Source organism: Solanum stenotomum, chromosome 3, assembly GCF_019186545.1.
Source record: "Solanum stenotomum isolate F172 chromosome 3, ASM1918654v1, whole genome shotgun sequence".
NCBI lineage: Eukaryota > Viridiplantae > Streptophyta > Magnoliopsida > Solanales > Solanaceae > Solanum > Solanum stenotomum.
The window spans coordinates 738,983-755,913 of record NC_064284.1 but is presented as its reverse complement, the minus strand read 5'-3'; the positions used below and the strand labels follow the sequence as shown (position 1 = coordinate 755,913).

Sequence of the window (16,931 nt, the reverse complement as noted above, 5' to 3'; positions counted from 1 at the left end):
AGACTTTCTCTCTTTTGTTAGTGGTGGCATTCTAGCTTTAAAGTACATAAATGGCTCACTTATCCACGTGTCAAAAAGTTAATGGAGCCTCACACACCTTTTGTTGGTTGTGCCCCTACCAAAATAAAAAAAATTGTTAATGCCTAGTCTATTTTCCTAGTAATTTGCTTTTTTAGCATGACACTTCCCGGCAAATGTTCATTAACTAGCTTGTTGTTTTGGCCTAATGAAGTGTTTTAGAATTTTTTAATTAACTCCTAATTATGGACTAGTTTAGTGCCTCGCCTAAATTACCAAGAATTCAATTGTTTACTTTTGTGTGGCTTTTAATCTAGGGAAAAGATCTAATATACCCCTTAACTTTATCATTTAGAGTTGATATATTTCTCGTTATGAAAATGACTTGTATATACAGCTATTGTTATACAAATGACTCATATATATCCTTCTCCTCTAACGGAAGTGAAAAAATAATAATTTTAATTTTAATTATTTTTTTGAAAAAAAATATAATCCATATGGGTATATTTGATTCTCCTTACACGTATTTTTTTTTTAGTTTTTGTTTCAATGAGTAATTTAAATTTATTATTTTAATGGTCAAATTTATTTATGTTTCACTAATTTTCTTGTAAAATTTATCATAGATGCCCTATTTTTTATTTTATTTTTACAAATACAAAAACTAAATTACAATATAGTCGCAAAAAAATAATTTTGTATTTTTTCTTTACACGAAAGAATGAAAGGAAAAAAGAATAAGAAACTCGAATAATGATAATCAAAGAAGTCAAATAATAATTCTTGTATGAAAAAAGTTATTATATACTTTGAACTTTGCTAGAAGGATCATATATATACCTCTACGTGAATTTTTTTTTTAAAATAATGTCAAAAAATAAATTTAAAACTAATTTTTTCACTGCCGTTAGATGAAGGGTATGTGTGAACTTTTTTTGTAACGTAAGAGTATATGTGAGTGATTTGTATAACGTATATGAGTCACTTTCTTAACGAGGGTATATAAGCTCTAAAAATGATAAAGTTAAAGAGTATAATATGACATTTTCCCATCTATCTATGAAAAAAATTGTTATATGTAAGGGTGGACTTGGAGCCTTGGAGGGGGGCAAGTGTGCTCAATCACCCGAACTTCCTCGACCAAAGTATATATCTATATTGACTTAGTAATTTAGAAGATTCGAAATTTACCACGAAAGCTATCTGAAAGTAAAGCTCTCTAGATTAGCTATAATTTCTTCTAGAGGTGGAGATGGGCGGCAACTTCTTCAAAAATTGGGAATCCACAAGAAAGAATAGGATACAAAATAAAGATCTAAACTTGTTCATCGGATGAGATCGAGAACCAAAAGACATCTATCAAAGAGTGAAAAAAGATCGATAACTAAAAAATGAATGTTTTTTAGAAATATCTCTTAAGCTTCATGCTCAATTAAACACCGTTATACCAAAAAAAAATACTCTCTGCCATCCATTTTACTTGTCATGTTTATCTTTTACACTCTTTGAAAAGTAATTTAATAAAAACTATCTTATTAATTTGAACTTTTTTAATTACATTAATTCTTTCACGTTTATTAAAATAAAAAAATAATTAATTAGTCGATATTTTAATTTTTAAATATGAAAAATATTTTTTTAGTAACAAGAGTGGAGCAACATACAGGAGACGACGTATTCGTCAAAAAAATTGAGTGTTGATAAGGAAAAATCTAACAATAAGACAGACTAAATGCTTTTGTAGAGATTGGGGACCAATTGTTGTTAGATATTGCACGTATTCTTTTATAAATATCCAACAGTAAAAGGATCCAATGGGCCTATGAAATTGACTGAACAGAAAGAATCAATTTTACAGGACAAAAAATACTATAGTCTAATTAAAACAAAATAATGAATACTAATGCTAATTGCCACGGCTTTTGAGTGAATTACAAGAAGCCGCCAGTACTTGATCTTTATTAGGAGCCATGCCATTGACAGCTACCCAGCATAATGTTTATTCTCCTGAACATTATTTTATACGAAAACAATATTCCCTTCCTTTTAATATGTTAGGTGTGTCATATTATTATCCTTTTTTAAAAAACAAATTATCATTTTTTTTGTAGTAATTCTTCGATTTTAACTTTTCACATGATAAATGTATAAAATTAAAAGATATTTTAGTATATTTCACATTTTAAATTTAAGATTATAATTTATTTATTTTTATTTTCTTAAATAAAATTGAACAACTAATTTAGTGTATTGATTTTGATATACGTGTACACTCGGTTAACTATCTTGGTCTCTCAATTTTCCCCAAAATATCAGAGGCCATATATCACATATATTTATTCAAGAATGGTGAAAACCCAAGAAAGGACAATATAATCACATCAGCATTGTACTCTTTGAGGTGTGTTTGGTAGTGAGGAGAATATTTTTTTTTAGAAAAAAATAATTGTTTTTTAATGGAGAAAGATCTAAAATGCCTTTTAACTTTTTAAATTGGTATAAAATTATCCTTCATCTACCTTTCGCTCCCCTAATACCCCTGACGTCAACCATATGAGCTAGAGAGTTAATATCGAAGGTATTTCTGACCCAAAAGGTTGACGTCAAGGATATTTGAGGGCCGAAAGGTGGATGAAGGATAATTTTGTACCAATTCGAATAGTTGAGGGGCATTTTAGATCATTTTTTGAGTTTTTAATATCTTATGGTTAATTGATCAAATGCTTAAAAAAAAACAAAATATTAAGAAAAACATGAAATAACTTTCTTGGTAGAAATGGAGAAAAAAAGTTTCATAAATGATGATTTACACACGCTCAACACTCATGGTCCCCCGCCGCCCCCACACACAGCGTACCCCGACCTCATAGTGTTTTTTAAATTATACATATAGATATTTTTAGTTTAATTTTTTCTGTTTTTTTTTACAAATATTTTTTGAAAAAAAGTAAATTTATTTTCAAAAGATATATTTACATATTCCTTCATATTAAATACACCTTATTTTTTCTTGATTTGTATCCATTACCGATAATTAAGTGAAACGGATAATGATAAATTTTTTACTTAAATTATTTTTTCAACACGTTTATAATATGTGGACTAATTTTTTTAATTATAGGAATTTGATTCTTTTTCATGAATAAAATGCATCCACTTTATAGATATTTATCAGCTTATCATCATTTTAGCAACTTATGAAAAATTATTATAGCCTGATTTTTTTTATGAACAAAATATATTTTAAAAAATAATTAATAATGAGTGATGATGAAATCTACTCAAACTCAAGACCTTTATTTGTATTAACATTATTATAAATTGTGCAAAACATAAAAAAATAAATAATTAAACTTAAAGACCATAAATATTTATTTACAAAAGTAAGATTGATGTTACAAGTAGTAGGTGGCAACACATTTATATCGACAATCAAATAAAGAAATTTCAAAAAGATAATAGAAGAAAGGTCGTCGAAGAAATTTTATTGACTAGGTGAGCGGGGAGGGGAAGGGCCATGGAAATTAAGATAAATTTTATGAATACATAATAACTATTGATAGATGGTTGGAGTAAGAATTTTTTTATTTAGAAAGTTTAAAATATAAAAAAATAAATATAAGAAAAAGCTAAAGGAAATTCTATGTCTATTATATAATATAATTTTAATCATATATAAACATTATAATTTTTCATCAAAAAATAAGAATAACACCTCTCAATGTTATACGGCTCCGCCCCCTACCAGTAGGTGTGTCTTAATTTGTGGTGTCATAAATTTAAGTCAATATCGGCGTCCCATTGATTTGTTTTATACAGTATTCTCGTTTACTTCACATGGCAACTTGTGATTTAGGTTGTTTGTATTCATTGCTCCACACATGTTGTTTTCCGTTTAATTTTCTAATAAAAGAATATTTCAGTCTCTTTTACTTGTTCAATTCTATATTTATCCTTAAGTAATTATTTCTCTAATTTCTTGAAATATTAGCTAGAAGTCTAATTTATTTTTATTTTATATATATATATATATATTTACATGTGTATGTGTAATTTAATAAATAAAGAAAGAATTTGCTAATATTATTTATTTGATCAAGTAAAATAGAAGGATCTGAGTAAGTCCCTATCTATCCAACTCTATAGATAATTTTCTCTCTGAGTTCAAAGTTATAGGTTGGTGGACATTAAGCTCCACTATATCTATAGTTTGTTTGGTTGAACTTTTGAATCTATTTTTTTTGTTTTAATTTGAATATCTTAATTGGTTTGATTATGCACTTAAAAACAAAGAGATTTTTTAAATTCTATGATTTAAAAGATGTGTTTAATTTTTTAAAATTTTGTAATCTTAAATTTGTCATATAGGATTAATATTGATATCGAAAACTTATTAACTATAGAAAGAAACATTATTATTGAAATGAGATAAAAAAAAAAGATCAAGAGACTTAAAAATTAGAACGAATAAAATATTTCTTTTTAAAAAAGTATTTTAAGAGAAATATATTTTGTTTAGACTATCATTTTGAAAATTACTTTTATTAATATTAAAATAATAATTTATGCTCAATCAAGGTCGCGAAAATGATTATACACGAAAAAACAACTTTTTAAAAAGCTTACGAAAAACTAATTATGGTACTACTCAAAAGCACTAATTTTGCATCTATAAAATAAGCTCTAAAAAGGACTTTTGGCTTTATAAAAACTTTGGCCAAAGAAATTATTTTCTACTTTTCTCCTTTTCTTCTTTTTCTCTTTTACCTTATTCGGTGTGTCTGAATTTCTTTAATGATGGACGCTTTATAGCACCATGTAGGGAAATTAATTTGTATAGTTTAGAGGTTTATTAATGGGGTAGGTCATGTACAGCAACACAACTTGTTATTTGATGATGATAGAAAGAACAAAAATAAAATAAAATTGATGCACATGGATGACGTTTCTTGTATAGCCTCACGCTATTAACCTTTAAACTTTAATATATATTTGCCTCAACAGTTTATTTTTTGTCCTCTTCAGAATAAGGAATAATAATTGTCCATAAATAAGAAAAATAGGAATGGAATATAAGGGGCAATGAACGTTTCTATTTTCGAAATTAGATAATCTTCTTCTCTCGGAAATTCAAATATCTTATTTTAGAAATTCACTAATGAATAATGGATGTTTGTGAACACCCACGTAAGCCTTTCAAAAAAATAATCGAGTCAGACATATCTTATAAAATTGTCTAATCTTGTGTTTGGGGTACTTAAATAAAAAAAATTAAAATTTGAGTATTCAGAATTTTAAGGAAATGTAGATATATTCAAACCACTAATTTCTCATGGTTAAAGTTATAAAATAAAATAAAAATATGTATTAATNCTCGCTTTATACAAATACAAACGCACTTTATACACTTATGTTTGTATAAAAAACGAGAGAGGCGAGGGAGATTCACCAGGAGAGAGGTTAAATAGCAATAATTTGCTATGAGGTACAATTAAATCAAACTATATTTATAGCATTTAATTTTAATTAATAGTTTGCTATTATATACAAATTTTCCCAAAATAAAATAAGAATATGTATTAATTAGCAACTATATATTATTACCATATTTTCTACTGATATATATATATGCATGTGGAAATATGTCATGAATTTATTGAATAGGTGTAAAGATAGGAGTATAAGTAAATTTTTTTTTACTTTTACTAAATATAAATAGGATTATGCTCTACCAATCATAAATGTATTGGTGTTTTAAATTTTTAAAAGACTTTATATAATTGATTGAAACAACAAAGAAAATTATACACCAAATTCATGCGACTTGTCAAAATTTGATAAAGGAAATAATAGCAAATAAAAGAAAGGTGGAGATCTGTTTTTTAATCAATAAGACAATGTCTTAGTTAATTAGGCAATTTGTTTGACTAATAGAAACGGACATCGAATTCTAATGTAGTACTAAATTATAACGTCAAAGCACAGCTAGACTTTAGAATATATGTAGCTAGCTAGTTATGAATTACTATGATTTTTACAGGAATGTCTTTTTCGACCTTTGATAGAATTAATTACTATAGTTTATCTTTGTTGTTGACAAAGTGATTGAATACTAGTATACTACAACAAATATCACTAACATATCCTTCTTTCCAGCAAATTCCCCTAAATTTGCGTGACTTATGCAAAAACTAACATGGATACTTTGACATAATACTAAATACTCTCTAGATTCAGTATACTAAAATACTAATATTTTTATTTATTCAATTTGAGAATTCAACAAATAATTCTTATTTTATAATTATTTTACTCTAATTATTAAGTACTAGATATTTTTAATTCATTTCTCCGTAAATAAGATGACTCTTGATAATTAGAAGGACACAATAAAGTAATCATTTTTCTTAGAGATAAGTATAAAAAACACATCTAAGCTATTTTTTTTTTTTTTTTAGTTTCATATCTAAGGATGACAATGGGTCGGAGCAGATGCGGGGTGGGGCGGGTTTATGGTTGTGCGGGGTGGATGGGATGCGGGTGGGTTGAAGTGGGGTTTTAAAAAATAATGTGAGGCAAGACAGGTTGTGGGTATATATGATTTTATGTGGGTTTAAATTTAACTTTAATTTTTTTTTACATGTTATAAGAGTGATAGAATATTACTTATTAAGATAATTTTTTAAAGCTACTGAAATATTTAAGATAGTAAATGAAAATGGTTCAATAAAAAATAATTTAATTTCTTACATGTTTCCCATTTGATCTCTATCTTATTAAATTAATACAACTTAATGAAAAAAATAATTAATTTTTGTGAATTTTATTTTTAGTATCAAACTTTACTAGAAAAACAAAATATTAAAAATATTATGCGGAGCGGGTTAAAATTTTTACGGTTAAGCTAAGATGTATTTTTAGCTTAATAAGTGAATGAGGAATATATTTAAAGGGATGAAGTACCTAGGAAGTATAAGTATAGAATATTCATCATCATCATAACAATGTGCTTACTGAAGGACCAAGTGAAGTGTCGGTGGATAATGAAGAAACTGTCTATTGTGTCGGTGGTTAAAATCTCTAATTTTCTTTTCTTTACAGATAATTTAGAACAGTCAATTCGTATAAATAAAAATTGTATGGACTAATAGGCGATTCAAGGTTGTTTTCCCCCTTATAGAATACTACTTATTTAAAAAAGATTGAACCGCTTCGCTAAATTTTTGAGAAAATGAGTGTTTTTGGAGAGTATTATAAAAATTGTTTTTGAAAAGTTAAAACTATGACGAACCCCTTTTGCTGCTCAAAGGTATTTTTTAAATTCATTGATCAGGCAAATTACTTCTCACCCAAAATACTACTTTTTTTATTTAATTATAAAAACCACTTATTTATATTTTAAAATAATTAAAAAAATTTGGAAACCAAGCTATAAACTCTGAAATTATAATCACACGAATCAAGCAAATAATAAACTAAGTTAAAAAGTAATAGATATTGGAATGTATTCGAAAGTCCAATGAAGTATCCATATTCATAAATTTTAAGAGATTTTGTAATTAAAAGAAATAGAGAAATAATGTAATTAACTCTTAATATTATGAGATTTATGTAAATTATAAAACCATCCGATAGGCTACCGATTAGTGACTTGCAGCCAAGTTGGTTCAATCGGTGGGCTTGCGTGGTGTATCTAATGGGCCTGCCAAAGTGACATTAGCTGCTCATAATGGACTCTTTATGGGCTGAACCACTTTTGATAGACAAAAGCATAAGTATTGTGGGCCCAGTTGTAATAGGCCAGTAAAGGAGGACGATGGTTTTGCCGTCACGGAACCTTAGTAGCCCAGCCCAATTTCTGTTATTGGGCCTTCGACAAATCACCCCTTAATGAACGACGTTTGGTCATCTTCCTAAATATCACTTTCTCCTCCCTCTTGCTGCCCTCATTGCAGAAAAGGAGTTTCTTTTGAAGAATACATCAGTTGTTGCAGTCCCTGTAAGAATTTGATAACCTTAACTGTTTTGTGGATTTATCTGCGCGTTTGTAACGTACTTTTTGATTCATACACGTAAGGTTTTGCTAGACAGTTTCACTGGATGAGTTTTGTGCTATCTTTACTGTAATACTTATCAATTGAGGTTACAAATATCTTTTGAGTAGCCTATTGAAGTTAATTTCGATTTATAGTCACTAGTCTTTGGTTTTGTATTAATTCTGGTGACTTATACTACTTTTATATAGTTTGTAATTTTGTAAATTATTTTTCAAAAACCTGCCCTAATGCACGGTCAATTAAATGAAGAAGTTTGACTTTAGAAATCCAAACTATGTCATATAAATTAGGACAGAGTGAGTAATTGGTTTTTCATATGAATATCTGTCACTTGCTTCATTGAATAATCTAGGGCTTCTTAGCTTAATGAGGATGTTGTTTAAACATTGTCCTGGTTGGTATATACATGGATCCTGTGTTATATTTAGCTTTTTTTATCTGGTTATAATGTGTAGTTCTCAGAAGATTATAGGTTTCTTTAGTATTGAAATGAAAAATATATTATAAAAGAAGTACATTTTCTCCCGGTGAGTGTTTTCTGGAAACACTAAATTTATTTTTTTGACAGTATAAGGCTGCTGCCTTTTCTTTTTGGTTAAAAAGTAACTTATAAGCATTTGTTTGAGCATGCTATTGAATCTTAGTTTATTATGGGCAAGCATTGCAGTGTAAAAACCCATGGTTTCTGTAGGTCTGCATGCTTTAGTTTCGAGAAATCATAAAGGTTGTGATTTGACGGAGCAACCAACTGCTTGGGAGAACCAAACGAATAATCAGTGGGTAAGAAAAAGAACAATGGGCCGAAAGACATCGAAAAAACATGCTGGAGTTAACGCTGACCATACTGTTGAAAGTGTCTCCGGAGGGAATGCCGATGACAATAATAGATCTCACAAGGACAAAAAGACAACCCATGTCCCACAGACATCATTTCTCAGGTTCAAACCGCTTCATATACTTGATTTGTGATTTCCAATTTTATTAGATGAAGTATTTGGCATATTGCAAAGTGAAACATTCATACTTTGTCATAATTCTTTGTGTAGAAAGCAGATTGATCCTGAGACTGCAAAATACTTTGCAGAGATTGCTAATGCCATAGAAGGTACTGAAATCGACCCAGAGGAGCGATCTGTCATTTGTGGAAATGCCTTGGAAGAAACCAGAGGGAAAGAAGTAGAACTTGCAACTGATTATATAATAAGCCATACGTTGCAAACCCTACTTGAAGGCTGTTCTTTGGATCACCTTTGTAGTTTCCTTCAGAGTTGTGCAAAGAATTTCTCTCATATTGCAGCTGATAGATCTGGTTCTCATGTGGTTGAAACAGCTTTAAAATCTCTATCTTTTCACCTTCAGGATAATGAGAATCATTCACTGATTGAACATGCTTTGAAAAAAATCTGTAAGGTATGAAATATTGTTATCTTCATTGTTTATAATGGTGCAATATTGCCCTATTGCATAGTTTGAATTACAACATGTTAGAGCCTGTTTGGATCGGCTTATTTTAGGTGCTTTTATGCCAAAAATAGCTTTTAAGCACTTTTATAGTGTTTGGGTAAAATTAAAAATAAGTCAAAAACCATAAGTTAGAATTCCTAACTTATGACTTGTCCCATCCTAACAGGCTCTTAGTTGCTTGCATAATCCCTTTTCGCTCTTCTGGTTCTATGTGAGAGCCCTTCTACAAATTTGCTACAAGATTTAACATGGCGAGTGTCACAGTGGATCAGAATAAAAAGTGGATTATAATTTCTTGAACATTACATGATCCAGGTTCTTAACTTGATTGTTCATTGGCTCCTTTATATTTCCATGTCAGGCAATTGTTGTCAATCCTGTTGATATAATGTGCAACTGCCATGGATCTCATGTGCTTCGAAGTCTTCTCTGTCTATTTAAAGGTGTGCCTTTAGAAGAGTTCCATTCCACAAAGTCATCAGTTGGCTTGGCTGAACGCTTGAATCTCAAGGCACCTCATGCAAAAGACAACGTCTCACTGCAGTCTCTGCAAATATTTCCTAGTTTGCTTAAAAAATTTGTATCAGAGATGTTAAATGCTGCCAGCGAAGACATTTCGAAACTTCAAATGAATCAATACAGCAGTTTAGTTCTGCAGGTATATAATTTTTATCCCAGCCTCCATTCTTAAGTCAATCACTTTGCTTGCAGTATGTAAATGTGCAAAAGATGATAACAATGACTATGTAAACACTACTAATACATGTTTGTATGAAGTAATGATTCATATCTTGTTTAAGACTACTAGTTTAAATTACAACTGTCGAATTACATATCAATGAGCAATGATGATTTTGTTCTCTTATTTGCAGACTGTTTTGAAATTATTGGCCGGAAATGAACAAGAGTTGTTGCATTTAATTCGAGTTCTTCTTGGAAGCAGTGCTGGAAATGCCAATGCTGGAAACTTGTTAGAAGGAATAACCATACGGAACATTTTAAGGCTAGTGGAAGAAACTGCATACAGTCATTTAATGGAGGTAAAATATCATCGATGCCTATCTATATTTCCTCTCTGTCTATGCTTTTCCAGCAGTATTTTACTATTTTTTATTTAATTAGTTTAGGCTTTAGAGCTCCTTAGTCATGGAATCTATCTGTATGCTGCAAATAGTTGTATTCCAACAACAACATACCCAGTGTAATCCCAAAAATGGGGTCTGGGGAGGGCAGTGTGTACCCAGACCTTACCCTACCTTGGGAGAATGTAGGTAGAGGAGGTGGTTTTCAATAGACCCTCGGTTCAAGAAAATAGCAAGAGTGTAGAAATCTAGCAATACTATAAATGAAGCACAAGGAACAATAAATAGTAACATAAATTGAAGAAACCAAAAACTACAAGAGTTATGCAACAAGTGCTAGTAAGTAAGGATAAGCAAGACAATACTCAACTACTTACTAGCCTACTACCATAATCCTTGTCCTCCATAATCTCCTCTTAGGTGATGTTCTCAAAAAGCTGATGTTGCACCATGTCTTGTCTATTCTATTTCTGTTAATGGTATTATCAAGATAGTTATAGTTCAGACTTCGGTCTAATTTGAATTGAGCAATTGGATTTTGCTTTGTCATAGGACTGTAGTACACTTCTCGTGAGAAAGAGATATGGAAAGTCATTCCAACCTATATTTGGTGGACAATATAGAAAGGTTCTTCGAAGATAGATAAATCAAGTCATATCCAGATGATAAAGTTGAAGTGTTTGGTATTTTTTGTATTTTGGTGTAAAGGAACATGTGTAGAAGATCATGATTCAATTTTTGATGTTTTAGACTCCTTGTAGATGATAGAGGTGCTGTAAGTCTGGTTCAGTTGTTATGAGCCCCCCAGTTATGCAGTTTTGTACAATTCCAGCTGAATTAGTTGTCTACGTCATATATTTGGCATACCAGCCTTCTGTTTCTTTGTTGAAGTATCAGACTTCTATTTCTGCAATCTAGTACATCAGCAAGATGGAGGATGGTTGAACGTGTTACACAATCCTACCATCTGAAAGAAAAACTTAGAGCAAATATATTTGTTAATCCTGGAAGCAGACTTTCTGGCTTATGCTAATATATATCAGCATAAGTTCTTTGTGGTTTGTTGACATTATTCCACCATTTTCTGTAAAATCAGATGAAGCCTAGGTCTATAGAGACGTTGCAAGTTTTCTGACATCATGATTTACTCTTCTTCTTTTAGCTGCATTACTTTCTAACCTGTATAGTGTTCTCCTTATTTGACGATTTAATGCACAATGTTGCAGGCTATCCTGGAATTTGCTCCTGAAACATTGTACAATGAGTTGTTAACGAAAGTTTTCAGGAAGTCATTGTTTCGAATGTCATCTCATCACTGTGCAAACTTCGTCGTGCAGGCTTTAGCATCTCATGCCAAAAGTCAGGATCATGTAAGGCCTTTCAAATGTCACTATTAGGAATATTGCTTTCATGTAAGATAAGCATAAGGACAAGTAGAATTGAATCTAACGACCTTGAGAACTTCATCTAGATCCAAATGTTGGTAGATGTTAAAATCAGTATGCAGTGTGCCAGATGAACTTTAAAGCATGTCTTCTATTTTTTTTGCACATTTAATACTATCTGACTAGACATTATACTGATAGCTTGAAATAGGTTTGTCAACGGATTTTCATGTTTAATCATATGTTGGCTTATGGTATCACTCACACCCTATTTTTTTACTAGATGGACTTGATCTGGGAGGAGCTTGGGACAAAGTTTCGCGATCTTTTTGAAATGGGAAAGTCTGGAGTTGTTGTTTCTGTCCTTGCTGCAACTCAAAGACTCCACAGCCATGAACATGAGGTTTGTTGTGAATATTCAAGGTCACACTTCATATTTTCCTGATTATTGTGTTCAAACATTCTAGATGTTTGATATAAAGAAACAGGGGAGGAACTGTACTAAGCTGTTTTGTACTTCTCACAGTTTTATCTTGATACTGTTTTGAATAAAATTCTCTTATCCTAGATTCCAAAAGAACTATTTGTTTGCGCTGTATCCAGTTTGTTTATCAATAAATATTTCTTTTTGTATTCATTACCTTCATTATTGATAAATGTTTCCTTCGACTATAAAAAATGAAGGATCAGTTGAGTGTTTTCCTTTCCTTTTGTCTTCTTTGTTTCAGTGTTGTCAGGCCATTGCTGCTGCTGTATGCACAGGGGATGAGTTTCCCAAGTGTATTGTCCCCCGAATATTATTTCTTGAAAATTTCTTTAGCTTAAGAGACAAATCGAACTGGAGTTGGCCACATGGAACAAAGATTCATGTAGTTGGATCTTTGATTCTGCAGTCGATATTTAGACTTCCCAGTGTATGTGTTCCTTTCTCATTCTTCTTTTGAATTTGATTCTATGTATATGCATGTCTATGCCACATATTTATCTCTTCCATTACTATGTTAATAGTCTTTAGCTTAAGTCTGGCATTTGAAGTGTTCTATCTAGCTTGTTTTGCGTCAACTCTTATTTCTTCTATTATTTCAAAAGTCAGTGCTTAGTTATTGTGTATCTTATGTTTAACCTGTACTATATTGCTATTATAGTAACGAGTGAAGTGTTACTGTCAGCATGATTATAATCCTTTTTGATATGCTACAGGAACTAATACAGGTGTATGTTACTAGTATCACGTCTTTAGAAGAACATCATGTTCTTGAGGCATCGAAAGATCCTAGTGGTTCACGGGTCATTGAATCTTTTCTAAACTCGAATCTATCGGGAAAGCAAAAGAGGAAGTTAGTTGCCAAGTATGTATTATAGCAGACTTTTGTTACTCCATACAGTTGGAACTGATATTGTTGATTTTCTAATAATGATGGTCTGTAATTTGAAGGCTTCGGGGACATTTTGGTGAACTCTCAGTGCATCCATTTGGTTCATTTACTGTTGAAAAGTGCTTCACTGCTAGTAACTTGAATCTGAGAGAGACAATAGTATCGGAAATGTTACCTCTCCAACCAGAGCTATCCAAGTCTAAGCAGGGACCTTACCTACTGAGGAAACTCGATATTGATGGGTAAGCCTTTCCTTTTGCATCTTCATGACTTCTCCCCCTTCCCACTATCTAATGTAGCTTAACAGCAGAAGCATATAGTGCTCTGTGGCAGAGAGCACATTTTTTCCCGATCCGGGATATGTTGTGTCATAACTCTTATTTTCTATGCATTTTAATCCTGTTTGTGTCGCAAAGTTAAAGGGCTAGACGTTGAGGTTATTGTTTCTCCAAGCGCGACTGCTTCTTATTTCATATAATTTAGTTACTTCATGCTGTTTATCATTAACATTAGCATCTGAAGGGACGTCTCTAGAGGCGACGAATTATGTTTTCTGGCAGTTTGAATATTAGCATTTCTTTAAAAATAAATAAATAAATACATCTCTGAACTGGGAGATTACATGGTGTAATTAATTCACTCATCTTCATTGGAGAAGTGCAAATTGATAGTGGGAAGACCTTCTGAAACCCATTCTGACAGACTCATCTAAAGTTGTGTTAAACTCTCCTGGTTTATCTTGTACTTATTTGGCTTCCTTTTCTGTCATGATAGATTTGCAAGGCAACCCGACCAGTGGAAGTCAAGACAAGCTTCACAACAATCTGCTCTGAAAGAATTTTATGCTACATTTGGACCAAAGGAAACCAAATCATTTGAAAAGGAGAGCTTTCTTGCTGATACTGTTTCCAAATCAAAGCCAGGAAAGTTAAAAGACATTAGGAAAGAAATTGAAACAACTTTGGCTTCTGCCAAAACTTCAAATACCCCCTTCTTGGCTCATCAGGTTTCAAAAAAAGTCAAAAGGTCTAAAGACGAGAAGAAAAGGCATAGGAAAGATGGCGAGTCAGAATCTAAAAGAAAGAAGATCAAAGTTTAACTGTAATGCTTTTAGGTTCTTTATTCAATTTTACATTACTGTATCTGAGCTCTCAGTTTTGGTTACTCTCTGTTGTTTGATCAGAAAGGATGGAACTTCTATTGGATGCCGAAAACACTTGATTTAGTTTTTCATGCAATTTTTGTTCATTCTAGTTAAATTATTCATTGGTAAGTTTAAATGGTTGGTTCATAAATGCACTGATATGAAGAACTTAATAGTATTCACATTTATAAAACTTTGGGAAATACATCTAGCAACATATTTCATAGCTACCAAGGAACAAAATTAGATCCTGTATTTGTGCTGCAAGTGACTATCCTAACTGGATAGTGGAAACTAACTTTGTACTTCCAAACTATATTGATATTGAATGAACGAATTGCTTTGAAGGTGCTGTTCTTTGCTGAGGTGATGCTTCTTTTAGTCATCCTATGGAGGTTTGTACCTGGTACAAGAATGTGATATTTGAGAAAACTGCTTATGGATGAAACTGATTAACACTTTTAGATTCAGAAATTACTTGTTTTGTATAGGATTCCATCTGCTTGGAGGTATTCTCCTAAAGCTTGAATCAACTTTCTTGAATGGTTTCTTCTGTTTTGTATGCAGACCCTTGAGTGTTTGTGATGTTGAAGTTTTTTGGGACGGATGCTCTTTATTGGAGAGGAACCGAGCTGCATGTGCGGCATTGGACTCTGAACTAAGAATTAACAGAAGTGCTAGAACAATAGCAGCTAGTATTCTTGAATGGCTCTTCATAGTCTTGCAGTAAGCTGAATCAAAGGATGTTAATGATGTTTTTTTTCTATGTTTGTGGTGATTTGGTAGCTTTGAAGCTGAGCTGATGTGATTTATATATGATGTTTGAATGTGTTGGAACAGTTGAAGGATCCAATGCTTAGTGGGATCATGTGATGTTCCTTTGACTGTTCGGTGTTGGAACTCTGATTTCCAGATAAGTTGTTAGAAAGTTTCAGAGTGATCATGTGACCTGGCACGTGATAATATTTTATTTACTGGACGAGGTGATTATTATATTGTCTTTAACTTTTGATATTTAAAGATTTGATTTCATCCCTTACGAATTGCTTTGATCCTATTTAAAGTTGTTTTAAATAGTTTAGTGCTGGTTGGCCTTTCCTTTAACTCAACTACTTTTTGTGCTACCATTTTGTTGGGATACTCATTCAAATTTTCTAACTCAAAACTTTTAAAATTCATCTCTGTCTTGTTTTATTTTTTGGTGTTTCACTCTGAAACACAATATGGTTAGTGAGAATTTATTTGCTTTTGATAACAATGTGATATGATCAAATAGAGTTCATATATTAATGGATTGACAATTTGTTCGGAATCGAAACATAGTTATTATGTTAGTATTATTTTTGTAAATTTCCACTGTGTTTGGCACTGGGTGATTGGTGCTCTTTATTTCTATCAGTTGTCTAATTATACGTGTAGCTTCAGAGTATTGCAAGTCAAAAGATGCTCTTATATTTTATATTCTGCGGATGGCATGCAGTGTTGGAAAATAATGTTTTATAAAAGGAGGAAGCAGAGTTTTCACTTTTTGAAATCGGGGTGCTCAGATCTCCATCCTCATTTCCTTGAAGACAATTGTCATATCATCATTTAACACTTTTCATGATCCCCCTCCCCCAAAACCCAAACACCCACCAGTTTTTGTGTCGTATTATCTTATGTTTAAAATTCACTGACTTGATTAATTTGAATTTGTATTGAGCAAAGGTGGTCACCGTTTGGGGCTTTGGGCATCGGATTGAATATGGAATTTTTTAAATTTCCGGATAATAAGAAAATGACAATTCAAAGTCAATCTAAATAGGTTTGGATGAGATTGATTTTCTTAAGTTTGGTGTTAGATTAATTGATTTGAATATTTTGGAATTTCAATTTTGACTATTGAGCCTTTAAAGTAGACCATAACAATTATCAATTCTAATTTATCGAATAATTTACTCCTTACAATGTGTAATTTTTTGTGGTTAATCAGAAAAATTCATGTCGTGTTATTTCATATTAGATGCAATACAATCAGCGGTGGGTTGACACCATCACTTTTATAATCATTACACGATCTTATATGAAAGGAAAGGGGTAGCACTTTTTCTTTTCTTCGGGAAATGCGTGTGAAATGTGGAAATTTAAAGACAAAAAGAATGACCGATCTTAGTTGAAAAACACGAACAAGAAAACTTTCAAAGTTGAGATGCTTCGTTGATCAATTCTATATTAGACACCAGTACACCACTAAGACCTTCCCTTTCCAACTAATTATTTACTAATCATATAACCGTCTATGCTAATTTAAAGTTAAAGCTTTTTTCTTTTTTTCTTTCTTTTGTTATAAAGAACACGTTTACTTTTGGAGACATGTGCATTTAAGATAGGATAGTATCATAGTGATGAAGAAACATGACAAA

At 31.3% G+C, this 16,931-nt stretch overlaps 1 protein-coding gene across 3 annotated transcripts; it reads left to right on the top strand.

Moving 5' to 3' along the window:
• The first annotated feature begins 7,946 nt into the window (after positions 1–7,946).
• LOC125858586 (pumilio homolog 23) lies at positions 7,947–14,613 on the top strand. Of its 3 annotated transcripts, none has more exons than XM_049538412.1 (11): positions 7,947–8,020; positions 8,770–9,016; positions 9,125–9,488; positions 9,904–10,200; positions 10,415–10,582; positions 11,851–11,994; positions 12,293–12,412; positions 12,738–12,923; positions 13,210–13,358; positions 13,445–13,627; positions 14,160–14,613. In XM_049538412.1, the coding sequence occupies exons 2-11, from the start codon at positions 8,874–8,876 to the stop codon at positions 14,482–14,484; spliced, it is 2,079 nt and encodes a 692-aa protein (XP_049394369.1). In that variant the 5' UTR covers positions 7,947–8,020; positions 8,770–8,873; the 3' UTR covers positions 14,485–14,613. The 3 variants fall into 3 exon arrangements, with proteins under 3 accessions (XP_049394369.1, XP_049394368.1, XP_049394367.1); XM_049538411.1 differs by having other exon boundaries at positions 7,953–8,020; positions 8,746–9,016; XM_049538410.1 differs by lacking the exon at positions 7,947–8,020 and having other exon boundaries at positions 8,738–9,016.
• The last annotated feature ends 2,318 nt before the right edge of the window (positions 14,614–16,931 follow it).

Bases quoted from the DNA above. Each gene is read 5' to 3' on its own strand.
- LOC125858586 (XM_049538411.1), top strand. From the start codon at position 8,757: ATGGTTTCTGTAGGTCTGCATGCTTTAGTTTCGAGAAATCATAAAGGT. The intron at 9,017-9,124 runs GTTCAAACCGCT...TTCTTTGTGTAG, and splicing joins CCACAGACATCATTTCTCAG to AAAGCAGATTGATCCTGAGA. The intron at 10,583-11,850 runs GTAAAATATCAT...ACAATGTTGCAG, and splicing joins CATACAGTCATTTAATGGAG to GCTATCCTGGAATTTGCTCC.